A 26,960-nucleotide genomic window follows, 5' to 3' on the forward strand; every position below is an offset into this window, starting at 1 on the left:
GCAGTTTCTATAGAGACATTTATTGGAAGGGTATAACAATAGAGTGCAAATTCCAGACAGAACACGTCGTAGGCACAGTCCCAGACTTTGGGGAGAGAGGATCCCAGGAGGGCGGCACCATGTCCAGATCCAGAGAGATTTGATCATCAGAGATGGATTGGGACCCTTTTTTCTGCAAAGCTTTCAGTCCCTCTGCTTCATCCTGCCTGGCCTGACAAGAGCTCTCACCAGAGCAGGCACTGTTTTATCAACCAGCCTTTGCAAGTGCAGCTAGGAGCAGGGCTGAGACCCCTGCAGAGGGCAGGTGGAACATCTTCTGCATCAGAGCCTGTTCCCCTCTCCGTGGTACACTGAGAGTGGCAGTAAATAAGTGCAGTTTGGTTAATAGTGAGCAATGCATAAATGAGCATTTAACAGTCCTCCTGCTGCAGCTGTTTCCAGTTGAATGTCCCGTCCAAAGTCAGGTCAAAATTATCCATTTCCTGCTCTCGGGAGAGCTCCAGAGACACCTGAAATGTGCAAGATAACGCTTGGGTTATTTCTCTGTGAGTCTCCTTTGCAGGAGGCACAGCTCTGCAGCCCCTGGGAGAGGTGTGGAGAGGATTTTTTGGTGGGGGAGCAGGAGCTGAGCCTCTTGTGCTCCCTGCAGTGACCAGACAGGCGTCACCTGCCCGTCGGTATTTCCATACGCGTTTTCCCCACCAATGGATTGAGTTAAACATTCCTCATCTTCACCACCAGCCTTGTACCAGCAGCAATAAATAATCTGCTGTGTCCAGGGCACCCAGAGGGGCTGGGCATTGGCAGCTCCATCCTTGGGTGTGTTGTGTGCCTTTCTCGACCAACTGGGGTCTGAGACTTCATCCAGACTTGTTCCCACCACGCAAAATCCCAGCAGTAAAAAAAGTCACAAACCGTTTTCTCACTTTACCAGCAGAGAACTCCTCACCCACCACCCTCAGGGAGTTTTTTTGGTGGAGCTGCCTTTTGCCACTGCACCAGCCTGGGTTTGGCTGCAGCTTTTGTCACTGCGGCTGCCTTTACAGCACAAATAAAAATCACCTGCCTGAGTCAGAGTATTCAAGGAGAAGCTGTACTCCTCGAGGCCGCAGCTTCGTTTGGCTGTGGAGAAATGGGAAGAGGGTTGAAAACGAGCGGTTGCTGTTCTGCCTTTTCAAAAAGGTCACCTGGTTTTGCTCTCACCTTCCTCTAGCTTGGAGAAGGACTGGGACAGGGGCAGTGCATCTTTCATTGGGATCTTGTAGACAAGCAAAGAGGGGAACCTTGAGGGAAGAGAAGAAAAGGTGAATCTTGCTCTGTGTTGAGGTTCTGGGGTCAAACCGTTGTGGATGTACGGATGTCCTGCTGCTGGGATCACAGGAGGGCCGGATGTGGTGACATTATGAAATCAGATCTCCCTCTAGGGCACTGTTCATCCCTCTCCAGCTGAGATCCTGCGTCTGGCCATCTCACCAGGCATGTCTTCAGGGATGAGGCAGTGTTGAAACCACTCCTCATCCTGTGTTTTATAATTACCTCTCCTGGCGGGCTGCACTCGGGAAAATCTTCAGAATCTCAGCGTGCAGCACATCAGCGCTCTCTGGATCCGTGACCTTGATTTCCAGGAGATAACCTTTGCCAAACTTGTTCTTCAGGTACTGGATGGAGCCAATGCACCTGGCAGGGCAGGGAGGAGCAGAGACGGCAGTGAAATCATTCTCACCTCGGCACCTGCTGCTTCCTGAGAAGGAAACCATGGCAGGGGAGGCTGGAGGAGCAGCATGGATCAGTCCCAGTTCAGCCAGGCGCTGTCACCCACCGGAGCTGCCCGGACACCAGGATGGCCACGCGGTCACACACGGCCTCTGCCTCCTCCATGTAGTGCGTGGTCAGGATGGCTCCCGACTCCTTGGGTTTCAGGGCATCCCGGATTGATTTCCTGAGGATCAGAGTGAAAAAAAAACCCCAAAATTACACAATAAATAAATAAATAAATAAATAAATAAATAAATAAATAAATCTAACGCTCCCTAGACGTATCAGACATTGCTCTTATATCTTAGTCCATCCAAATGCCTTTCCCCTAAAGTAAGAATAGAATTTTCACATGCAGCAGCTTCAGATTAACAAGCACATGGTAATGCTTTGAAATAATGGCAAAAAATGCTTTTGACTCAAATCTCTCTATGAATTCTCCCAAATCCCATTTAGGACTGTCTTAAATCTTGCAAAAAGGATGAAGGTAAAATAGTTTTCCTCTCTCCTTGCTCATCCCTGTGTTAGAGACAAAACCCCATATTTTCCAACAGAACCATTGCAACGTGAGGGACAGCACCATCTGTGGATGGAGAAAAAAACCTTTTCATGCAACTTTAAACATCTCCTTTTGGCTTCCTACCCCTTTTCCCACCGTGGTGGCCCAGTGCCCGGGTCGGTGCTCACCAGACACGGCGCTGCCCGTTGGGATCCATGCCGGTGGAGGGCTCGTCCAGCAGCAGCACGGAGGGGTTGCCCAGCAAGGACAGTGCCACACACAGCTGTGACACGGAGAAAGGGCTCAGCCAAACCTCCTGCACAGCCTGGCACCGTGTGCACACAGCTGTGGGCAGCGCCCCCTCATCCGTGGGGGTTCTGACTTACGGGAAATGCGGGTTTGGGGAAGGCTCATCTCCATCACCCCACCCAACCTGAGGCTCTCCCAGGAGCCCAGGGCACAGCTCGGTCCCTCCACTCAGAAAAACTAGTTAAAACTAGTGCCTGAGCATTGCAGTGACCCAAAACACACCTTTCTGGTTATCCCAGCAGGTAATTTTCGGACTTTTTTGTGTAAGTAGTCTTGAAGCTGCAGAGCGTTCACAATTCTGTGGGGAAAATGAAAAAAGAACATTTTTATTATTCCCAATCAATACTCTCATCGAGGCTTCCCAAAGTGACGAGAAAAAGGAGCTTTTCTCCCCTTGCTCTTGACTCTTGCTTGTTTTCATGAAACATTTATTGTGTCATTAAAATGTAAGTGACTATTTGAAGCACAGAGTACCGAATAAGCCAGAAGCTCTTTCCTAAACCCATCATCAGTGTCAACAGCATTATGAGTCCATTCCCCCTTGCCAGTGTCAGCTCAGCACCCTTTCTTGTGGTGCCAAACTCTAACATCAGGGATTTCAGAAAAGCTCCCTAAAGATAACACTCTTAAAAGGGCATTAGTGGTAAATTTATCCCCACCAAATGCACTCAGGGAAACTGGAGGTTCTCTTAACCCGCTCACTAAATCACGGCATTGAGCGCAAAAGCACTTTGGCAGCTGAGTTTCTTTCAAGGTTTCCTCTGTGAATTTTGACTCTCTGGTGGCCTCCCCGTGCCTGAGGGGTGGGCCACGGGCCGTGCCAGCCCTCCTCGTGTACCTGTGGACAGCGGCAGCCGTGTCCTCCTTGCGCAGCCCCTTCACGGCCGCGTAGACCCTCAGGTGCTGCTGCGGGGTGAGGTCCAGCCAGAGGGGGTTCTCCTGGGGGCAGTATCCCAGGAATGCAGGAGCCTGGTCCTGGGAGCCTCCTTCATCTCCTCCCTTCATCAGCACCTGCACAAGCAGGCTGGGCATTGTCCTCTCACACGGCCTTGCCCAGCAAGGGGTGGTTCAGGGGAAGATGATGGGGTTTAGGTGAGGAAACCCACTGTGATTTCACACTGTTCTTAAATATAAATGTGGCAATTAGGGCAGATGCGACAGCTTATCGAAATTAGAAGTGGCTCACCATCATCTTATGAATGTATTATTTAATTTAATAGCACGATGAACCCGATTAAAACCCTGATCAATAATAATGCTCTGACAAAAATTGCAGCCTTGATAAAAATGACAGCTTAGCCGAGGTGCAAGGTTTGGGTTTTTGTCATGGATCCATCCCTTGTCTCCAGGCATCTCCTACCTGCCCAGCAGTCAGGGTTGTCTCTCCAGTGATCATTTTGATTGCTGTGCTTTTCCCAGCTCCGTTGGGCCCCAGAAGTCCTAACACTTCTCCTGCAATCAATACACAGAATTTCTTAGGGCTGTTTCCCATTCAAGAAATATACCATGCACAGTCCCACAAAAGAAAAAAAAAACAGAAAAGGCAGCATAATAATATCAAAGGTCATATAAAATAAAAGGTTTTCTTGTGTAAAATGCATGCTCAGAGAGCCCATAAGATTTCATCTTAAATTGATGCTGTAAATTGCTCCCAGGAGCCACTGATAAAGTGGCTCCCTCTCCCCAGGATCTTTATTTTATCTTTACTTTAGAGAATGGACAGTCACAGGTCATTAATAGAACGCACCATTAACACATCAAGCCCAGACTGAAGGTGCTTTAAAAACAGAATAGATTTGACTTTTCTGTCCTTGCTCAGGTAACTGAGAATGTGCAGGGAATTAACTCGAGGTGCAACACAGGTCTGGGAGAACAGTCCCAGTCCTCACCTTTTTTAACACGGAAGGAAAGGTTTTTGGTGGCTGTTTTCTTCTTCTTCTTAAAAAATGAGCCAGCTTGCTTTATATTATATTCCTTGCACAGATTGCTGACAATAATGACTGATTTCTGAAAGTGGGGAGGAAGAAGCAAAATTAATGTATTGTCTTGGACTGCATTAATCCTTCAGTTATATTTTTCCATTAAAAAGGCATAAAACCTTCTGAAGATCTTTGTTTTATAGTTCACCAAGAATACGAGGTGCAACAGGACACTTTATTGTCCGGGTCCCTCTTAAGAGCTTTCTTCTCCTGATGGAACCCACACTTCTGGAATTTTGATTTTCCCAGTGAGAACAACACAGCCAGAGCACTGACCTGCACTGGCTTGTGTTTTACCAGGTAGAAAATCAAACAAAACAAGAAGGACAACATCAGGGGTACCTCCTCCTGACTCGGAGCCACCACAGCATTTCTCACTGCTTCCCTTTCCGCTCTGACATCTTCATCTTCCTCCTCGAGCTCCTTGGGGTGCTTCTGGCTGCTTTCTTTTTTTGGGGAAATCCTGAAAACCCACCAGCTTTAGCTTAGGATTTTGTTCTTTACCTTTGTTCTCCGCCAGTGCATTTTGGATAGACCAAGGGTGAATTTCCCTGGGATCGAATTTATAATATATTATAATGACTGCTATTAATATCATCATCATTATTGCAGTTGTTGGGGCTGATGATGGTGATGATGATAATGATGATGTTTGTAATCCTTTTTCTGTACCAAAAAAGGAGTTGATACATCCCATAGCACAGAGAGCATCCTGTGGAGGAACTAAATAACTTAAAAACTGTTTTATATTATCACACCACTGCAGTATTTGAGGGGCTATTTAAGTCATAAAAAATCACCAGTATTAAAAAAAAAAAAAAAAAAAAAAAAAAATTAGGGACACAAATGCAATGATGTTTTCAAGGAGAAGCAGTGGGGTAGGAATTTACATGTCACATGTGGACGTGTGTTTATACAAACCTAAACACTGGGTCCTGTCTCATCACTGCTTTTCCATATTTTAACTCCAAAAAGCGAAGAAGAAGAACGAACACCACAGCCTGGATGTAAGGCTGAAAAACAGAGGTTGCCACATTAACAGCTTTGCCTTGCCTCCCACCACAGCTGGCACTGAGGTGGTGGCAGTGCTATAAAATACGTGGGGGAAACAGAATATGTGAAAATAAACTCCATTAACATAGAAACTTAGGATAATCAACAGTGCAGAAAGCACTAAGGGCAGAAAAAACCCAATTCATAAAATAACAGGACAGCATGTGGTGATCTGCCCTTATTTCATTTTGATTTCCCCATTTCAAAGGAGTGAAATTATTTTAGCACAGCAGGTAAAATGTCATCCAGACCCACCCAGATCCTCCTCCTGCTTCCTCATACCTGAGGAGGGGGCTTTAGGAAGCCCACATTCCTCAATAAAAACAATGTTAAATGTTTTCTTACTGCAAAGACAGTGATCAGTACACGGCTGTCTGAAGCCACACTAAATGTCTCAGTGTCTTCTGTGAACATCTGTAAGAATAAAAAAATATATGAAGATGTGCAATTCTTTGGAATCATTCTGGTTAAAGCAGTAATATTCAAAAGTGCTTTGAAAATCTGCAAAACTTCTGATTTCCCCTAAACGTTCTGCACGCAGATGAACAGACACAGATGTTTGGCTTTGGGAGCCCTGGTCCTGCACCACAACATGTCACAGCTCTCGGTACATGGACCAGACTCTCCTGTCAGATGTCCTGTCCCAGGAAAACATCTCTGCTTTGGGACCCAGTGGAGAAGATGTGAGTGGGACAGGACAGAGGAGGAGTCTCTCCTTCTTGGACTTCACCCCTCAGTAATTTATCATTTATCAGCAGTGTTGCATGTAGCCAGGGAGCTTGTTAAATTCTCAGCTGACTTTCCACCACCCGCCTCAGCTGACATGGAGTAAAGCCCTGTGAGTATTCTAAATTCTCATTCAGGTGTTTTTTTCATGCAAAGGCAGATCCGTGGCATCAGATTTTCTCTTAGGATTGGTCAAGCCAAGTTGACTGACTTTGAGGCTGCTCCATCCTTGGCATTGTCCAAGGCCAGCTTGGATGCGGCTTGGAGCAACCTGGTCTAGTGGAAGGTGTCCGCTCACATGGCAGGGGGTGGAATGAGATGAGCTTTAAGGTCCCTTCCAAACCAGACCATTCCATGATTCCGTTCTATGACTCTGCATGGAAAGAATTAAGAGTTTTTCACCTAATCCGCAGTCACAGTTGGAAGTCACCCCCAGCCCTAGTGAACAGCTGGAAAAATGAGATCTGAGCTGAAATGGCCACCTGAGGACACACTCTGGAAAATCCCACCCAAGATGCAGCGTGCAATTACCGTCAACCTTTGGTGCAGTTACCACAAACTTTGGTGCAGCTACTGCCAGATTTTGGTGCAGTTACCACCAGATTTTGGTCCAATTACCACCAGACTCTGGGGCAGTTACCACCAGACTTTGGTGCAATTACTGCCAGATTTCAGTGCAGTTACCATCAGATTTTGGTGCAGTTACCACCAGATCTTGGTCACAAGGACCAAGGGTTGTGTTTTAGGCCTCTCCTTGCCCAGAACCACCACTCACCTGTGGAGAGCTGATCACAAAATCGATCACAAAAGTCATCAGGGGGTACATGGGAACCAAGAGGGACAGAGCGTAGAGGGAGACATCGGGGTGGCCTAGGTAATCAATGACTCTGCTGATGAAAAAAGAAACAAAGCACACCTGAAAATAAAACAAGAGGGTAGCTCAGCTGATGGGAAGGGTTACTCACTGCTTGTTAAAACGGTGTGAGTCTAGCTCTGCAACTCCCTGTTGAATTTATAAAAATGGACAAAACATATGGGAAAGATGAGAGACAGATGAGAGACCCTCTGTCTGAGGGTTGGTTGCTGCTTTGGGCGAGCTGGGGAGACTTCTTCCCAGGGACTGGGCTGCTTCAGGCAGAAAAACCAAATGGGGGATCCCATCCTGTTCATTCCCAACCCAATCCATGCCAATAATGCACCTCCTTCCAGGTCAGGCGTGGATGATCGGTGTCTAGCCTGATAGCTCCTGTCTCAACACTTTACATCTCTTGGATGTAAAGTGTCAAGGAGAGTGGTAAATTAATTTTTTGCCTCCATTCCTGCACCAGTTCAGGCTGGGTCCAGGTATTTCCCCATGTCGCAGCAGGATTGTGGCAACAGAACACGGTGACACAAATCTGATACAGAATTGGCTGCTATGAAACACACTCTGATTTATGCTCCACATCTCTGCTTGGTGTTTTGACATCTAGCTCGTCCTTAAGATCTCAAAATGTCTGTAAACCCAGCAGTGCACTGTCCAGCCATGTGCTTACCATTATCAGGATAAAAGACCAAAGATCACAGCTCCATCCTTTGCGAGAGTTGAAGGAGATCAGGTAGACTAAGAGAACGAGGGAAATTCCATAACCCAACGCCCCTGTGACCTACAGGGAAAAAAGGCTTTTGTTGGAGAAAATGGAGTGAGGTAAACCACCAGAAACCCATCTATAGCAAGGGGGAGCAGTGGAAATGATCACACAGTAAGATCAGGGCATTTAGAAATTACCACAGTTTTACTCTGAGGTGTAAAAGAATACATTAAAGCAAGATTTATTGCCTTTTATTTCCAGCTGGAGAAACCCAAAGGATAGGAGATGAAACAAGAAGGTCAGTAAGAGGACAAAGAATGTTCCAGCACCATCTGCACCCACACAGAATATTTTCCCTCAATCCCTCCCAAGCAAACCAGCAAGGACCAGAATGGGATGTACCAGCAAGAAGAAGGTGCCGGCGTTGCTAAAAAACTTGTTACTCATGGCAAACTGGAGCCCAAACATGGAGAAGAGCAGGATCCAGCAGAGTGGGATGTCCACCAGTGCCTGGCCACACCAGTAGGCCGAGGGAAAGAGCCCCGAGATCCGCAGCTGGGAACGAGCTCCCGCCTGGGAAGGCACAATTTTAAAGGGTGGTTTATCGTCGGTGCCTGGTTGGCCAACCGCACCCTTGGGAATGGCCCCAGGAAATGAAAAGGGAGTAAAACCTGTCACCGCTGTGATCCTGGGGTAAAATTCAACCTCTTTTTGTTTTTTTAATATTTGGTGCTGGCCGCAAAACTTCCCATGGATCAAAACGCCCCAAGCTGCCAGTCACGGGGCTGGGCTCAGTAACCTCAGAGGTGTTTTCCAACCTAAATGATTCCAGGACTCTGTGCTCAAACATCCTCCTGGCGGTGCAGTTGTAATCCCTTCTGCCCACCCCAAACCTGCTCCGCTTCAGGGAATTTACCTTGCAATCCTGCGTGTAGCCCATCGCAAAGTGAGGAGGAAAACCAGGGAATAACAGCAGCATATAAATGATGTAAACGGACATAAAATAATTCCAGTACCGTGGCTTGAACAGCTGAAAACAGAAGAACAAAGCATTTGTGGAAAATGCCTACAATTAATTTTACCATTCATCTTACTGCATTTCTCATGGATTGCACAGCAGTATGAACAAAAGAGAGGAAATCTGAAACCAGATTTTGGAAGGTTTTTCCCACACCAGAGCCATGCAAAGTGCTTGCTAGTGAGGAGACATGGGTGGTGCAGGTCCCACTCCTCCATCCCAGATTTGTGGGGAGCTCTCTCTTCCATCAAATGATGGACCAAAGCTTGAATGATGCGCTGGAGAGAACAAGGAACCTCCTGGAGAAACTCTCCCAGCCACTCTCTCCATCCAGCAGCCCTTGAGACCCACATGGGAAAAATCAGATTTGGTTTTCCTGAAGTCAAACGTGGTGGTTCCAGAGGCACCATGAAGGAAGGTGGATTTACATGTTCAGACAGCCCTACAGGGCTTCCCATTAAAATCTGGTGAATTAGTGAGACCTGAAATGGTTTTGTGACACCTGGCTTCACTTACAGAGAAGAAGGGGTGGCTCCAGACCTGGATGTGCCTGGTGGAGTTGAGGGTTCTCAGCAGGGCGTTGCTGATGACGTTCACCAGCACTGGGAAACAGTTGACAGCCTCCAAGTGGCACAGCACGGTGAACCTGTAGCTCTTCAAAGAGCAGGAAAGCAAGGTGAGAACTCCTGGCTTTTCTCACCTACAGCAGGGAAGCAGTAGGAAAGGAGCACACCAGGAAAACCCAGGCCTGAAATAGCTTTGCTTATGCCTTGTTCGCTAAAAAAGCAAATTATGAGGTATTGGAAGTCTGTATTGCTGTGTTAACAATGTACATTTTGAGGAGGAAGGTCAGGGAGATAAGGTCTCCTCTAGCACGGACTTTACTGCTCAAAACACTTCCTAATTTTCATACCTGTGGTACAAAAAGCCGACAGGGCCGGCCATCCCACAGGGAGAGCTGATGGAGGCACCTTGCTTAATTATTCAATTGTGAGGAAACAGGAGGGACAGGTGAAAAATCCTCACCTGACCTTCGCGGGACACTTTAATAGCCCCGTTGTGTTGTAGCTCCTTCGTGATATTTTCCTCCTTTGCTATTTCCACTGTAAGATCCTGGCTCTGGAGCACATGGATGAAGTCGTCAATGCCCGTGCCTGGCGTGAGGAACAAAACCAGAGGAATTATAACACTGGAAAACAAAAGAGTCTTTGACGATTTGACTTTTATTTTTATTTTTAAATCCACGACCACCAAACAAAAACAGAGGAAATCTAATAACTGTGGGCGTCAGCTAGCACATGCATGCTGGATCATTGCACATTAGTTTTTGGGAAGTTAATGGATTTCGGTCTGAATTTTTTCTTTTTTTTTTTTGTTTGGTTCCCCCCCCCCCTTTTTTTTTCTTTTTTTTCTTTTTTTCCTTCTTTTTTTTCTTTTTTTCTTTTTTTTTTTTTCTCTCCCAGGCTTATCTGAAATGCTACAAAATCCATTTTCCTTTGGGACTGTCTGATGAGGACACCAGTGTCATTCTCTGGCTAATTAACATGAAATATCATCCACTTATGGGAATGTTGAACTCTGGAAGCAGCCCATTAATTTGACTCAGCATGAGCGAGCCTGGAGTCTGGTGCCTGCTTTGAAAATCCCACACTCTGAAGTTGCTTGGATAGAGACCTGGATTTGCGGCAGGGAGAGAACCCTGTCCCCATCTTATCTTACCTGCTCTGATACCCTTCTGCACACCTCTCATCAGGGTCTCACCAGCTGCTGAATCCACAGGAGGATTCAACAACCCTTTAAAGACAATCCCTACTCCTTCCCTCATTAAAACCTTCATCCCCCCCTTGGATCCTCTACATCTACACCCATCTGCACTGTCCTGTGTTTTCCTTTGGAGCAGCAGTGTCCTAGGTTACAATGTAAAATGTGCCCAAAATATGTATTCTATCACCGTCTACATGAAATGTTGAAACTAAGTTGTGCACCACTGTTTCCCGTGCCCCCTCCCTCCGGACTATCTTCTGTTAATGGCCCATCAATACCGTCCTGCATGACTCATAGGTAACTCCCTCCAGGAGCTATCTCTGTTTAATGGGCAATCAAGGACCCATTACAAAACTGATAAAATGATATCAGCCCATTGTGAGATGCTCCGCCCAGGGGGAGGAGCCAAGCATTCCCACCTGGATATAATCTGGGATTTGGGACAGCACAGGGGGCCTTACCCACTGGATTCCCAGAGGACAAGAGCTACCAGATCTTTCTGCAAGAACACTGCTTCAACAAGACCACTTCATCTGGACTGCTACCACCACGGTTTCAGGTTGTATTCTGACTCTGTCAGTGATCTTTTGTACCATTGCATGTGTTTTATTTTATTTTACTTTTTTTTCCTCTCCTATTAAATTGTTTTTTCTGACTTGGAGTCTCTCGCTGGTTTTGCCTTCAAGCCAGCACAAGCAGGAAGCCCAGAACTGGGACGGATGAGGGAAGGCTCGTTGCCCTCACCTGTGTGGTTGTAGACCAGGAGGGTGGTGGTCTCCAGGTAGGATCTCCTCCCCAGGGGCAGGAAGTACCGTGCAGAAGAGAGCTTCCAGGCACTCACACTCTGCCAGCCAGCCACTATGCACAGTTGCAACACCGGGGGAAGCAGGAAAACCACATACAGCAGCAAACTGTGCCAAGAAAGAGATGAATAAACACTCTGAAAAGAGATATTCAGCAGAAATGTGTTGAGAATGCATTTGTGTGTTGGAAACGGTGGGTGATATTCAGGTTACCCAATGCTCTGTTCAAAACTTTTGTCAGTTTTCATAGGATCGTGGAATATCCTGATTTGGAAGAGACCTACGACGATCATGGCTCCAACTCATGGCCTTGACAACCCAACAATCCCACCCTGGGCATTCCTGGGAGGAGTATCCAAACACTCCTGGAGCCCTGGCAGCCTTAGGGCCGTGCCCATTCCCTGCGGAGCCTGGGGAGTGCCCAGCACCCTTGGGGAGAAGAACTTTTCCCTGATATCCAGCCTAAACCTCCCCTGACACTGCTCCAGCCATTCCCTCAGGCCCTGTCATCGATGAACAGAGAGAATTTTATTTCCAGAAGTCTCAAACCCTGATCATTCACCAAATGATTCAAAATGTAGTAGGGAGAGAACCTCAGGTCCAGACTGCTCAGCTTTTTAGGGCCATGAAATGTCTTTCAGACTTCCTTTAGATACAAGGTTTTCATAAATCAGCATCTTCCGAATGTTTTAGGGCCATGAAATGCCTTTCACACTTCCTTTAGATACAAGTTTCTCATAAATCAGCATCTTCCTTTAGTTCCTTGTGCCTCACCAGGAAACTCCACCTTGAACAGCAGTGGGGCAAAACGAGTTCAAACACTGGCAACACGAGAAAATTTAAAAAAGAAAAAAAAAAAGAAAAGAAAAGAAAAAAAAAGGCAGAGGAAGCCTGAAAGTACTCTCTGTGCACGCTGACTTATTTTAAAACTTCCTCCATTTGATGTAAAAGTATTTCTAAATGGTTCTTTTCTTTGGAAAGAAAATGGGTTTCTCTTGCATAAATTATTCAGCATAGAAATGAAAATGCACAAAAGGGAGATTTTGTGTTACTGGCACTGGAAAGGAAAAAAAACTTTCCCCTCCTCTGCATGCAGATGACCAAGATCATTCCTAGTCAAGACCTCATATCAATTAATTCAAACTCATCGAAGCAGGGGTGTGGGAATTGTCCCCTGTGGTGTGACTGTGTCCACTCCCAGACCTCCAGGAGAGAACCCCTTTGGTACTTACATCGACCGCAGGTTCTTCACCGAGCTCTTGAGCTTCAAGAAATGCACCCGTGCCATGGCAGAGACCTGCTGCCTCCAGAGGGCCAGGCCCTGCACGGACGCCTTCCCGGTGTCCGAGGGCAGCAGGGAGCACGGTCTTGCCTGGTCAGGGCATCCTGGTGCTGCTCCTGCCCACTCCTCCTCAGGGACGGGCTCATCTGCGGAGAGTTCCCACACACACGTTTGTGTCTAAGACCAGCTTCTAGGCTGGGGCTCATGAAAGTCTAAGAGCCACCTTTGGAGGTGTCTTGGGTTGCAATGCAAAATGTAACCAAAAGTATGTGTTCTACTATCATCTGTTGAAATCAGTTGGGGAGAGTTTTTTTTTTTTTTCTCTTTTATAACCAACCCCTCATAACTCTGGGGAGGAGGGACCTTCTGTTAATGGGCCAGTGGTTAAAACTGGGCGGAGCAATGATCTTATCTCTTCCACCATCCTCCCTGCAGGGATCTCTGCTGTTCCTGGCCCATCCAGGCTCACTGCAGGGCTGAGACAATTCCAGCATCCATGGGGAGATGCTCCACCCAGGGGAGGAGCCCGGCATTCCCGGCTGGATCACACCTGGCCCTGGGAACAGCAGCACAGCCCGTGTGCACGGGATTGCCAGAGGAACCCCGGAGCCATCCCAGCACCACGGGAGCTCCAGAGAGAACTGCACCCTGCTGCAGGATCAGTGATCAGCAGAACCACATCTGTCACTGCAGGAGGCTGGGCTGGGCTGTGACCAGCACCCTGACCAACAGGGGGGCAGGCTGGGCTCTCACTCTGGCAGTGGTTTCTTTTATTTTTTCATTTGCTTTTTTTGTACTACTACATTTTTATTTTTAATATTCCTACCAAAGAACTGTTATTCCTATCCTTATATCTTTGCCTGAAAGCTCCTTAATTTCAAAATTATAATAATTCGGAGGGAGAGGGTTTGCAGTCTCCATTCCAAGGGAAGCTCCAGCTTTCCCTGGCAGACACTGTCCTTCCAAACTAAGACAGGAGGTCACTGCATGGGAGCTGATCTCTTTGGCTGTGCATTGTAAATTGTACCTTCTTGATCAGCCATGGCTTCTCCCTCCAGCCTCAGGAACACGTCCTCCAGGGTCGTCATGCTGACTCCATAGTTGATAATTCCCTGCTCAGAGCAACTGTCGAGGCCGCTAAACAGATCTGGAGGACAGAGAGAAAATAAAGGCACAGGCACGGGTATCCAGACCACTCTGCTTCAGCCGAGCCAGCCTGACTGGAGCATCTCCAGTGACAGAGAACACAACAAAGCGATGGACTGCCAGGACACAAAGGTGTGGAGGAACACAAAACTGCCAGAGCCATCCCTCATGGAAGGTGTTTTTCTGCTCAGCACCAACATTTCAGACTGTTTTCATGCTCTGTGGGATGGTCAGGCTGAAGTGATGGGCACGGTGGGTGAGAAATGGACACGGAGCAGCACAGGTTGTGTGGGGTTTCCCCTGAACCCTGTCTTTTCATTTAACAGAAAGAGAACTGAACTCTCTGCAACACTCATGGTCCAGTTTAGCCTGCAGGGTTTGTCACTGCAAACAGTAGAAAAACATTTGTTGCACAGTTTGATCTTAAATGTATGATAAAATTGGGGGAAAAAACTCCAAACTGCGATGGTTTTGAAGTCCTGATGTGACTGTTAAAAAAATCTCCCTTTGCATTTCTCCTTCCCCACATCTGTCATTATTTTTTTTTTCTCTAGGGATAATTCCCAATTATTTTCGTATACATTACCTGGGAATTTATTCACATTTTCTAAAGGCAGTTTATATCTCAGTTCATACTGGGTCTGTCCTGAGAACGTGGCGTTGGGGATGTACCCTCTCACCAGGGATGTCAGATTCTCCAGGTCACAAGACTCACTGACATGGATCCTGTTGTGTGGAAAAAAACACAGAGGTTTAGGCTTGGAATAAAAACATCCCAAACCCACACAAATGACATACACCATTTTATGGATGCATAAAAAGAAAACTATAATATTCTTCATTCATTCCCTACTCTGGATAAACCAACCCTAACCTTAAACCTTACTTCTGTTTCAGTTAATGAAGCTGGATTTTAATGCAGGTAATTTGTTTTGATGACATCTGCTCTAGGTTCTCATTAATTCTGGTGTCCCCTTGTACTTGCATGTTGCCAGGTGTTGCTGGGGTTTAAGGAGATACCTTAAATGATAGCAAATCCCCCATTTTTTCTTCAGGAACAGAGAAGAGCCGACACACTTCAGCCTTCCTTGTGAGATAAAAGCCTTGCGGTCTGGAGAAGGGAAAAGCCAGAGGAATTTCTAGTGCAGAGCACTAGAGCTACACATTGCCATCTTTTGGGGCTTTGTGCTCCAGGGTGGTCCCGCAGGGATGCCCCAGACAGAGCCCGTGCTCACCCGCCAGGATATCGGCCTCGTCCATGAACTGGGTGCTGAACAGGATCACGCGCCCCGCACGCTGCTCCCGCAGCAGGCTCCACACCTGGTGCCTGGAGAGAGGATCCAGCCCTGCCGTTGGCTCATCCAGGAACAAAACCTGCAGGGAGGATGGAAGCAGACATTCCTCACTGCCGGAGCAGCTGTGCCGCTCTGGGGTCTGGTGTTCTGAAGGCAGAAGAAACCCAGTGCCTCTTTTAGACAAGGGCGGCTCTTCTGGGGGCTGTGAGAGCTCAGGGAGCTTTGACTGCTTCAAAACTCACCTGGCAAGGTGGGTTATGAATTAAAAATAATAATAAAAAAAGAAATTATGAAATTTATTCATTCTAATTAAAAGCGCTTTAAAGAAGTCTGAAATCCTAGAGTCAAATACATGCCCAAGGTTTTAATTATGCTGGACCTGAGTATTTCCTGCATCACAGACCCATGCCTGCTGCTTTACCTGGGGGTTTCCAAGCATGGCTATTCCAATGGATAACTTCCTTTTTTGTCCACCACTCAGTTTTTCAGCTTGGGTGTCTTGAATGTTGCTGATATCCAGCAAATCCAGAATGTTCTGCACCTAGAAGAGCACACGGAAGTCCATTCTCAGCAGCCATTGTCCTTCCATCCTTTATTAGGGCAGATTTAGGTTTAAATTAGCCATCAGAAGGAAATTGTTCCCTGGCAGGGTGGGCAGGCCCTGGCACAGGGTCCCCAGAGGAGCTGTGGCTGCCCCTGGATCCCTGGAAGTGTCCACGGCCAGGTTGGACACTGGGGCTTGGAGCTTCAATTCTCAGAAGATCCAGGTGGATTCTCTGAGCTTCCCAGTGCAAAAGGAGACTCTGTGGAATGGCGGGGAGCACACACTCACCTCTCGCTCCACCTCTTTGGACCTGATGCCCTTGATTTCCGCGAAGGTTTTCAGGTTTTCTTTCACCGTCAAGACCTCAAACTGCGTGTTGAACTGCGGGCAAATCCCGATCGTCCCCCTGATCTCCTCCCTGTCTCCCATGTCGGAGAGTCTGTAGTTGTAAATGGTGGCAGAGCCTGTTCACGGGGATAAACGGGATGAGGGGGAATGAACGGATCTTTAGAGCTTTTGGACCAAGGCCACCCCGTGCCAGCCTTCTCCCACCTTCCGAGGGGAAGCTGAGCCCACTGAGCACGTTCAGCAGCGTCGTCTTTCCGGCCCCACTGTGGCCCAGCAAGGCGGTGATCTGACCCTCATAAATGTTTAAAGACAGGCCTAGAACAAAAATAACATCAAGTTTGGGGAGAAAAGAGGTTTGAATTGCCCCCACTCACTGTCAAAGGCAAGAGAAGGCAAAAAGTACAAGAATTAAATGGTAATAATTAGCCAAAAGAGCACTGAGTGGGGCAAAGCTCTGCAAACCTTTAACTGACGGTGTAAGGAGTTGGTCTGTATTTAGCAGAAAAGACAGAAATAAAACAAATTTTTTAAAAATTAAAATATTTTTTCTCTATAGTCTTATTAAAAACAGAAAAGCAGTAAAAACCAAACAGTGTTCAGTCACATCAATTAATATTTGACATGAATTTTCAAGCAATGCAAGTGTTTTGTTTTTTTTCATTGACTGACTGCACAGCAGTGTTTCCTTGTCTTTAACAGTCTCACAGCTTTCATACCTCTTAAAGCTTCTGTCTTCTTGTCCTTCCTCTTATAGGCTTTTTTAATATTGTACAGCCTAAAAGGAAGGTAAGGAGGTTATTATTTGGTGGTTTCTGTAAATGCCTTTCCCTGCTGCCCTTTTACATTTTTATGGACCTTAAGTTACAATGACAGAAATGACATGAAGAAAACAAAAGGTGCTGAGAAACAAAGCTGAGGTTCACAGGTTTGACAGGCTCTGTGCCCAGGTGTGCACATCACAACCTGGTGCCAAAAATGGGGCAGCAAGCCTGGCAAAACAAGGCCAAACCCATTGCAACACTTTTACCGGGGGTTGCCCTCTTCATTCTCCCTTTTGCCGCTAAAGAACATTGAAAGACCACAACACGTAAAACCCAGTTATTTTTAAATCTAAATTTATCTAAATTTCACCTTTAGTGACCTGTCTGAATTATCTTTTTTAAATCTTATTTCTCACTGTGAAACATTTTTATCTCTAATTTTTCTCCGTGAAACAAAAAGTTTTGCAAGAGCCTCACAAACACGAAAACTGCCAGGAAAAAAATCCAGCCCAAGCTGATGGAAGGAGTGGGGAGCACTAAACCAGACACAAGCAATTCCTTCTCTCTTAACCTGATGGCCTCTTTCCCCATGAATTCGGGGGGCACAGGTTCCGCATCGTCCCCAAGGAGCTCCTCAGGGTTTGCCGTGGCTCTGGGCACATCCCTGGTGGAGCCTCTCCTGCTCCTCATCCAGTACGAGGCCTTCAGGAAGAACAAAGGAGGGTCTGGGATCCCATATTTGCCTGCCAGGAGAGCAAGAAGATGTTCTGCCATTAGCCAAAGGCACAGCCAAGACACCATCTTAGACTAAACTTTTAGGGGTTTCAAATAAGTACAAAATTGTTGTTTTTTCCAGTCAACCCCCCCCAGGTTCGGAGCAAAGGTTGGATTCAGGGGTTTATGTCATGAATTCAATTTTTGCAATGAACTGAAATATTGTCCTGCACATTATTACACTGTAATCTCATTATTAAAAAGACAAAATATTAAATAAAAAATATTGAATACTTTGTTGTCATCGATTCTCTGAATCCAGCATGTGCCAGAAACAGAAAAGTCACTTGTGACATTATAAATTTCTTTTAGTCCAAACCTTATTTTGGTTGAGTCTAAGAATAGAGCACCTCATAATTCCCTTGATATAGCCCATGCAATCCATGTAAATAAAAATAAAATCACTCCTACCTGGCAGAATTTTGTCAAAATACAGAGCCAGGAGCATGTACAAGACTGAGTCAAACACAAGCAGTATGTACGTTGAAAATAAAAAGTATGCTTCCCCCATAATGTTGGAAAAGGAGAAACCTATTTCATATTTCTCTAACTGGAAAATCTGGAGGGAAAAAAAAAAAAAAAAAAAAAAAAAAAAAAAAAAAGAGAGAGAGAGAGAGCGAGAGAGAAAGAAGAATAAATTTCAGGCTGGAAAAATATGCCCATGCCACCAAACCATGGATACAACTCTGTCAACCCAGAAATCATCTGCAGTACTTGCCAGCTGTTCTTATTTTCTTTCTAAAGGGGAAGGGGAATGAATTTACTCCATGCAGAGATCTTCATGTTTTAATACAGAATTTTCCAGGACAATCCAGAAACAGAAGAAAAGATCAGAGTTTTAGAGGAGATCAATTAAAAAAAACCCCTGATATCGGCACTCTTGATGTGACAGAGACATGACAAAAATGTTATAATTTAGGTAATGATTGATTTAACCCTATGGAGAATTAACAAAGTCAGTCCCTTTTTCTGCTGGTGTAAAAATCTCCTCTCCCAGGCAGATTTAAAAAAAAAATAGATATAATATATATATATATAATACTATATTAAAATATTTTATGCATTTATATATAATATATGTGAATATTAGAATACCAGAGCTAGGAAGAGCTGTGGAGATTGGCAAACTGGGAAACTGCAGGGATTTATCCAGGCTGGGGCTGGAGGAAGGGCAGCAGCAGCAGGATCCCAGAGCTGGATTTGCACAGCCCCTGCTGCCAGGAGGAGGGGAGTGACCGGGCAGCCAAGGATGCTGTCCCTGATGTTCCCGAGGATAATGGGGCTCTTGTGTGCAGGGATGGGGCTTCCTCGGGGTCATGGGGAAGCTGCAGAGGTGCACAACAGCAGATGTTTTTGTGCCAAAGGCCCTGCTTGTCTCTGCATTCGTCTGCTTTTAAAGCAGAAGAATGGGATGGGGGGGTTGGAGCCCCTCTGCGCTGCCCAGCTCAGCTCAGCTCAGCTCAGCTCAGCTCAGCTCACGTGGGGGTTTCAAACAGCCTGGGGAGAAGAAGGAAAAATGCCTGAATGTTTCACAGCTGGATTTTTGAGCTGAGGGCAGGAGTAACAGGTGGATTTTTGAGCTGAGGGCAGGAATTCCTTCACCTTTCTCTACCAGCTGGGGAAGGTTCAGCTGCAGGGCTGGTGCCCCTTTACCTTGGCAATGCCAGTGTTGAATGCAAAAGGACACATGAGACCAAGAAACCACTTCAGTGGCTCGGGGACATCTTCTATCAGCACCGCCAGGCTCAGGAACCCGAAGATAAAGATGATGAGGAAAGCCACGGAGCTGACAAGCTTGGAGGTCCTTAAGAGGGAGCAGAGCATGAAAACCAGGTGGATCTGTAAGAACAGAACTTTCCTTCAACCACATTTGCCAGGCACCAGATCTCTGCTGAGCTGAGTCCGTATAATAAAACCCACTGAAGCCCTGCTTAAAGTGGGTTAATCTGAGTTTCAAACTGGGCCTTTTGTAGCCAAACAAGAGCCTGTCGGCCCTTCAGGCTGCAAATGAAATCTCTGCTGCTGACCTAGAAAAGCCACTCAGATGTTTCAGCCAGCGTGGCCCACAAAGGTCCTGAGCGCCGTGCAAAAGGCTCTAGAGCAATGCACAGACTCAAAAACACGGTAATTGTTGGAACCCTGGGCACTGAGAATTTCAGGATTTCTGTGCTGACAGGCACTGACCCCCAAGAAAACACTGCATCTGACCTGAGGCTATGGAAAAGGCTTCCAAAATTGAGTGATGGCACTGGAATTATGGGTGTGCAGTTTGAATAGAAGTGTGTGATATCACAGGGCAGAAAACTCAGAGTTGAAGGATTTGGAATACAGTGATATAGATATAAAGCACGATGGAGGGTTCAGGGCGTGGGTCAGTCCTTCTTTTTCACATTCTCCTTCCTGGGTCTGGGTGGGATTTTGGAATTGGGTAGAAAAATCCGCATTGCAGGCCGGGGGTGGTTGGATATTGGGTTAAAAGTAAAAATAATTTAGATATCATTTCTTAATTGGACAGTTTATCCTTAAAAGGTTTTGTAGAGATAGAGAGGGCTCCATTTGTAGTTTGTTAGATAGAAGTGCTGTAGAACTCACGGCTTGTGAGACTGTAAATAAATAAGAATTAATACATCTGAGTCCAAACAAGAAATTCGGTCTGGCGCATTTAATCCTGACCCTGGCAAAGAAAGAAGATAAAACGCAGCAGGTAATAAATCTGGCTTTAAAGCCTGACTTACACAGGCCAGGCCATAGAGGAAAAACAGGAGTGAGACTGCAGGGAAGCTGCTGGTGAAGAAGGGTTCCTGCAGCACGACGGCCGTCAGCAGGCAGGAGAAGATCAGCAGATAAAGAGAGTACAGCAAGCTCCAGGACAGCCTGGGGAGGGAAAGGTGAAAAATCAGCCTGGTGGGAACCAACAGCTCTGCTTACAGCTTCATCTGCCCCTCTGGAGTGTTTACATCTCAGTATTAATTATTTCCCGTGGCAGTAATTTCTCGTTCACGTCCCCGGGTCAGACATGTGATCCAGCTTAGCAGGAAATACCCCGGGGAGCAGAGGACACCCTGCCATGCTCAGCCCTCTGGCTGAGAAACAGAATAAAAACGGAGATCAGTCGCATCATCTAATATCTGACATAAGTTTTCAAGAAATGTGTTTTCTTTCATGGACTGACTGAAATGTTTGCACAACGCTGTTTCCTTGTCTTTACCAGGAATCAATCTCACAGCTTCGAGTGCTGGAGAAAAGTTATGAACCCACTGAACTCATTAATTGGCTTCTCAATTAAGTGCCCATGAACAGCCTGATTTTTGACGAACACGTTCCATTTGACAAAGAGCTCACCAGAATGCAATGTCCTGCAGCCCCATGGTCTTCATCAACACTTTGAGCTGCTTCTTTTCCCGTGTGACATTCTTTGACAAGGAATACATGAAGGGAAAGAAGCACATCACGGCGAACACCATGAAGTAGCTGTGCTCCAGGCTGAGGGTGAAGAGGATGCTCCGGGACTGCATTCGGATGCCAGCAATGGATTCCATTTCTTCCCAAACAGAATGATTTGTCACCATCTAAAGGAACGCGAGGTCAGCAGATCAGCGTTTTGCTTACTTTCTGCAGTGAGTTGCATTTATACAAGGAATATTATGCTTCATCCTCCCTGGATTAACTTTTTAAAGCAGCTTTATTTTCTGACAAACCTGTCCTTTGCTATTCCCACAGCAGAGTTTGCCTTTCCTATATTATATTTAAAATAAAAGGATGCCTCCATCAGTTCCTAAGTTGGAGTTACCTCTATAATGGCAGCATCAATGCTGGACTGCAGGGACAGGAAGCCTTTGTACCAGTACCTTGGGCTGTTGCAGCGCCCCGGGGAGTACTGATAGCAGATGTCTGCAAGGCAAAGGACACCACATCAACAAAAAGTAATTAATTTTCGCTATTAAATGTAATGACAAGAACACAATGGCACTGTGGGAAACTCTTCAAATGGACAGTGACAAGGAAAAAACCCACAATACACCCAAACCCACAATTTATTCCATCACTTAACCAACATGGGTTATTCCCACCCTGTTCACACCAGGAAAACCCACCCAAAATTCCCATTTTGTGTTACCTATATATCCAATGACTTCATTGGGAATAATCACATGAGCGATGGGAAACCTGAGGTGGTAGGAGAAGTTGTCCTTAAACACAACTCCTATAATTTCCTCATTTGAATTCCAGGCTTTCTCCATGGCTCTCTCATCATCCAGCTCCTCTAGTTTTACACCTGTGGGGTGTCAGAAAAAAATTTCCATGAGGTGTTGTGAGTCTGGAAATGTGTCCACAGGCACTGAGGGAATGTTCTGCTTTCTTAGCACTGCAGCTCCTCCTTTCCCAGTTCTCACTGGCCAGGGAGGCAGCTCAAAACACTTCAGACTTTACCAGTTGAGAAGAAATGCACCGCTAAATAATGGCTTTTATTGTGTTTTAAAAGTATTATGGGATATTGGGTAAGGCAGAGCTTTCCAGTTCAGAAGGGCACACTGGCCTCACAGGTAGCTTAAATCCTAGAGAAGAAATATTTATGAAAATGGAGGATTTAGGATGAATGTTCTCTCCCGATCCAAGATGTAGAAGAACTGCTACAACACAGCACATGCACAAGAGGTTATGTGGGTTTTTTTATCTTCTTTTCTGTTGTTTGAGCCGGGATTAAATGCTCGGGAGGCGCAGTTTTCATGTTCAGACTCAGATGTTTATTAATTCTTATCTGTAGTGCAGTCTCAGCTGTGAATTCCAGCTAACAAGGGGAAAAATGGCTCTGTCTCTATCTCTTCCCAAGGTCTTTTAAGCACAAATGAACCAATTATGAGATGAGACCTAAATTATTTTTACTTTTAACCCAATAACTAATTGGTTTGTCCACAGTGTGGACCTTTTCACCCAATTACAAGCCACCACCCAAACCCATGAAGAGGAAGGTGAAGGAAGAACTTAGCCTATGCCCTAAATCCTCCATTTTACCTTATATATATATTACTATATACTAGAATCTTAAACTCTAAGTTTTCCACCCTGTGATATGACACAATTCTGTTCAAACTCCACACCCACAATCCCAGTGCCATCTCTCAATTTTGGAAGTTTTTTCCACGGCCTCAGGTCGAATGCTGTGTTTTCTTGAGGGTCACTGCCTGTCAGCACAGAGATCCCAAAATTCTCAGCTTCCAGGGTTCCAGCAAGGCTAAATCACGACAAAATTCGACATTTAAAAAGCAAAACCCACCCGTCATGAGGGAGCTGGAGGCCACTTTGCTCATGATGTGCCTCGTGGTGGCAGTGGCGGGGGTGAAAGTGACGGTGACGCCGCTGGCGTTGAAGGCAGGGTCGTTCAGCTGGCCCAGGTGGCCGAAGGGCACCTCGGGGTAGTGGACGTGTGCCATGAAGGAAGTCACGAGGGGCACCATGGGCAGGAAGAGCAGGGACAGAATCCACTCCTACACCGGGGAGAGCAGGGAGGAGAATTTCACGGCAGTATGAAAACGTGTTCTTTGCGGGAGTAAAATGTAAACAAGAGGAATTCGGTCTTTGTGGGATTAAAATGTAAAAAAAGAGGAACTCAGTCACGCCCGTTTCTTAGGCGTGGATGAAGAGACTCTCTGCACTGTGCCCATCACCTGCTCCAAGAGCCCATCTGTGCCCTCATTTGTCACAAACCAGACATAAATATCACCATTTAAAACAAATTCAAGTCTCCAAGTGTTCATTGCCAGTCAGGTTTCTCCAAAGTACTTTAAGTTCTAATTTTACCCAAAGAAGTTGGTGTCCAGAGGCAGGCAGGGATTGGCCACTCTCAGTAGTTAGTTACTATTTTGGTTTTATTTTAATTTTTTTCTTACCTGAACGCTCTGCATCTTCATCCTCCACTTGATCAGGACATTTTTCCACAAGAGAATTTTAGTTTGCTGGAATACACTTATATTCCTCTGGAGTGTCTTCATCTTTGAATCTAGAGACAATTTATTTTTGAAAATTTCTTTCAAATACATCAAAAGCCAAACCAGCAGCAGCTGGTTTTATTTGCACAGTCCTTGCAGATGTGCAGCGAAACTTTTTTCCCCTTTTTACAGCAAGAATGACCTGAAGAAACTCATATATTGTGTGCTGAGCACAACCACCCCCGCAGCACAGGGTCCAAGAGACCTCATCACCCTCAACACTCTCCAACTGTCACAGCTCAGCAGCAAAAACTGATAAAAAGCAGAATTTCAGGCTTCCATGCTGCAGCGTGGGGAGTTTGGGAGGAGTTATTGATGAAATCAAAAAGGGACTATCACATTACATGACCTAATCGGCTTGGGTGGGCTCCATGTCCAAGAAACAACAACAATACAGTCAATTAAAATCCCTGAAATCTTTTTAGTTGTAATTTTAACGTGCTGTAGGCTCAACACCAAGAAGTGTTGAGCAACTCCTGGCTGTGGTGTGAGCTGAGCTCTTGGGGTAAACAGCATCTGCTGAAGGAAACTCGGAGCCACGAGAGAACAAATTGTTGGAAGTGCGTGGGAGAGATGTTATTGGCGGGTCATTGATGAAAAACGAGACAAACCCGAGTGGCCACGAGCATGCACGGATGTGTTACTCCAGCAGACAGAGCAGAATCCTCAAAATAACATCCTCAAAGCAAACCAAGGATTACTTTGTCTGGCTAATGCTGATGGTGGGAACTGAAAGAAGAAGTAAAGCATAAATCTGCCTGTCAGATTTTTTTGCCTGTTAACCATCCATAAAATAACCATGAGGACCTTTAATGAGCAAAAAAATTCAGCACCTCTATGCAAAAGATCTCTCCTCACGTGGCCAGACTGCTCTGCTGTCACATCTGGAGCTGAAATCTGCTTTTAAACAAAATCCCGATCTCTAAGTGATTCTCAGGTAGAAAAAACAGAGGTTTACAGACCTAATCCCTTCAAACCTTCTGTCACAGGGACAGAAGATTTGTGTTGTCCTGTTCCCCTGGGGGACAATGCCTCATGGTGCTGACAGGCAAGACAGTTTCTCTTCCTCCAGATATTTCTATTCAGCCCTCAGGGGCTGAATCTCCGTGTGATGAGACAGCAGACACTGGAATTCTGGAAAAGCAGCTGCAAGAAATAGGCTGCCTGGGGCGCCCACTGCAAACACTTGCTCTGGCTTTTGCCATCATCTCTAAAAACAGATTTTTTCCTCACTGATGATCTCACCAAACCCAGGCGTATAAAAATTTGAATTTAGCATGTGTAATAACCTCTAGACTTGCTTGAATAAGCTGTGAGCTTTAACTTGCTGTTACTTGGTTGCTTTTTCACCCCACAGAGGTGAGGGTTAGGACGTCGTGTGTCACTGTCACCCCCGTACATCTGACACGGGGTTTGTGTCACGGCTAGAGCAGCTTGCCAGCTTGTTCTGAGAGTCCCGTGGAGAAACCTCGGCGGGCTGACACCCCCAGGAGATCCTGGCTGGGGTGGAGAGGTGGCACAGCAGGAGCTCATCCCGGACATCCCACGTGTCCCTGGTGTGGTCACCTCCCAGTGCTGACCGACGTCGGCCGTGCTGCTGCAAGGTTTGGGCAGCTGGGGGAAATGTGGTACAACTAATTTCTTCCCTTCTGTGCTATTTCAGGTGGAATTTTTAAGAGCCTAAGACGGACAGAACTTTTGAATTCAAACTTTAGCTTACACTGGAGGTAGGGAAAGAAATCTGCTTCTCGTACGTCCTGCATCACTTAAAATACTGAGCTGAAACCTCTGCTTCCTTACAGTGCTGAGAAACGCTGGAAATAAACCTCTGCCATAAGCTGAGCTCCATTTGTGTGTTATTTCACGTCAAAGGGAGGTTAAAAAGACTCTCTTGCCTTTAAACACCCCTCAGGTTAAGCACAAGCTTGACTCAATCAATCAGAAAGATGCCCCGCGCCCCACCCGCACATTTGTACCCTCACCCAGTGTTACTGACAGCACTATAATTTCCTGGGGGGTTCATACCTTCAAAATGACATTTTTTATTTAGGCTTAGGAAGAATGCTTAAGCCTTACCTCAACAGGAAGGTTTGAGAGGGATCCAGAGCTTGTCCTGGAGGAGCAGAGATGCTGAGCCTCCCTGGGAGGGACTGGCCGACTGTCCCGGAGACTCCCAGCTCTTCTTAGTCGTTTTCTCTCCTCAGGCTCTTCTGCAAAAGACATTCCCCACACCACGGCTTCGTTTTTGCTTGGCTTCCTTCCCCTTCCTCCCTGGCAGGGCTCCAGCTTTATTTGTGTCAGAAAAAGCAAACAGAGCACATCGCTGTTGAGGCGCTGGAGCTCATTGTCCCAAAAGTTAGCTCAGGACATTCTTGAGTCGTGGCCAGGAGAGGAAAAACAAGCCCCACAGCAAACCACACAAAAATCCTTTCTCTGGCAAGCTCTGCTGTGTTTCCCGGTGCAGCAAGAGGGGCCGGAGTCAACAACGATGTCACAGGCAGGGGAGGACAAAAGGTGGCAAACTCTTCCCGTGGCATCAGCCACAGAGCAGGGGCAGCAGAGAGGCGCTGCCTCCTGAATAGCAGCAGCTCTTCCAGCTAAAAAAAAAACCATCTTGGAAAGGCTGAAATAAACTTCTCCTGACTAACTCTGCACTTCTAAAGGGGATGGGTTTGGTTTCATCCCAGGCTGTGGAGCCCCTCTGTTGCCCACAGCAGCAATTCCTGGCTCATCTGGGATGAGGGACCAGGGGTGGGAGGGAGCGTGAGCAGCTGGGACAGAGGCTGGGCTTGGAAAAGTGGAGCAGCCAGATTTGTTTCCTTCTGCTCTGCTTAGCAGGAAGAAAGCCACCTTTAAGATTTAAATCCCACTGAGATGTTTCAGAGCGAGGCAGACAGCAGAGGGACAGTAATTCAGGGCATGGGATGAAGTTAAAACCTGTCCCCAGTAATTCAGGGGGTGGGATGGAGTTAAAACCTGTCCCCAGAACGTCTCCCGAGTGTCCAAACCTCTCCTCCCTTCCTTGCAAAAGGAAAAACACCAACCCTGACGTGAAGGGGAGGAGATGCCAGGTCCCAGCCAGTGAATCTCAGGGTCTCCTGCCTGCCCACCTCCCCTCCTTGGCAGAGCAGGGATGCTGGGGATCCCCGTGGAAAGCGGAACTCCGGGTGTGCGTGGCTGCTCTGGGGACTTCTCCTGGCAGGAGCAGCCCGTCCGTGAGCCACGGCAGCCACCTGCTGGCACCTGCTTGCCCACATCCCTGCCTGCCTAAAGCGCCTGCAGAATTCTCCCTGCCTGTGTCCCAGCCCAGCACCATCCCCGCCTGCACCCCCGCATCACCCACACG

The 26,960-nt window shown here is 46.6% G+C and overlaps 1 protein-coding gene across 2 annotated transcripts; it reads right to left on the reverse strand.

Annotated features, from left to right (window-relative positions):
- ABCA9 (ATP binding cassette subfamily A member 9) lies at positions 1 to 25,943 on the reverse strand. 2 transcript variants are annotated; one of them, XM_040081434.2, is made up of 39 exons: positions 25,691 to 25,941; positions 23,516 to 23,625; positions 22,903 to 23,113; positions 21,745 to 21,903; positions 21,418 to 21,518; positions 20,970 to 21,196; positions 20,363 to 20,501; positions 19,281 to 19,466; positions 18,039 to 18,186; positions 17,425 to 17,596; positions 16,809 to 16,867; positions 16,297 to 16,407; positions 16,033 to 16,208; positions 15,622 to 15,741; positions 15,141 to 15,279; positions 14,926 to 15,016; positions 14,492 to 14,631; positions 13,787 to 13,906; positions 12,710 to 12,905; positions 11,419 to 11,585; positions 9,937 to 10,064; positions 9,427 to 9,564; positions 8,809 to 8,922; positions 8,295 to 8,465; positions 7,857 to 7,967; positions 7,097 to 7,237; positions 5,941 to 6,009; positions 5,464 to 5,555; positions 4,885 to 5,005; positions 4,453 to 4,570; positions 3,924 to 4,015; positions 3,402 to 3,574; positions 2,786 to 2,861; positions 2,443 to 2,537; positions 1,820 to 1,939; positions 1,537 to 1,677; positions 1,204 to 1,283; positions 1,067 to 1,122; positions 1 to 509 (listed from the first exon to the last, which is right to left on the reverse strand). In XM_040081434.2, the coding sequence occupies exons 2-39, from the start codon at positions 23,615 to 23,617 to the stop codon at positions 411 to 413; spliced, it is 4,899 nt and encodes a 1,632-aa protein (XP_039937368.1). In that variant the 5' UTR covers positions 23,618 to 23,625; positions 25,691 to 25,941; the 3' UTR covers positions 1 to 410. The 2 variants fall into 2 exon arrangements, with proteins under 2 accessions (XP_039937368.1, XP_058278876.1); XM_058422893.1 differs by lacking the exons at positions 1 to 509; positions 1,067 to 1,122; positions 1,204 to 1,283; positions 3,402 to 3,574 and having other exon boundaries at positions 1,539 to 1,677; positions 25,691 to 25,943.
- Between the last annotated feature and the right edge of the window lie 1,017 nt (positions 25,944 to 26,960).

Source organism: Hirundo rustica, chromosome 18 (genome assembly GCF_015227805.2).
Source record: "Hirundo rustica isolate bHirRus1 chromosome 18, bHirRus1.pri.v3, whole genome shotgun sequence".
Taxonomy (NCBI): Eukaryota; Metazoa; Chordata; class Aves; order Passeriformes; family Hirundinidae; genus Hirundo; species Hirundo rustica.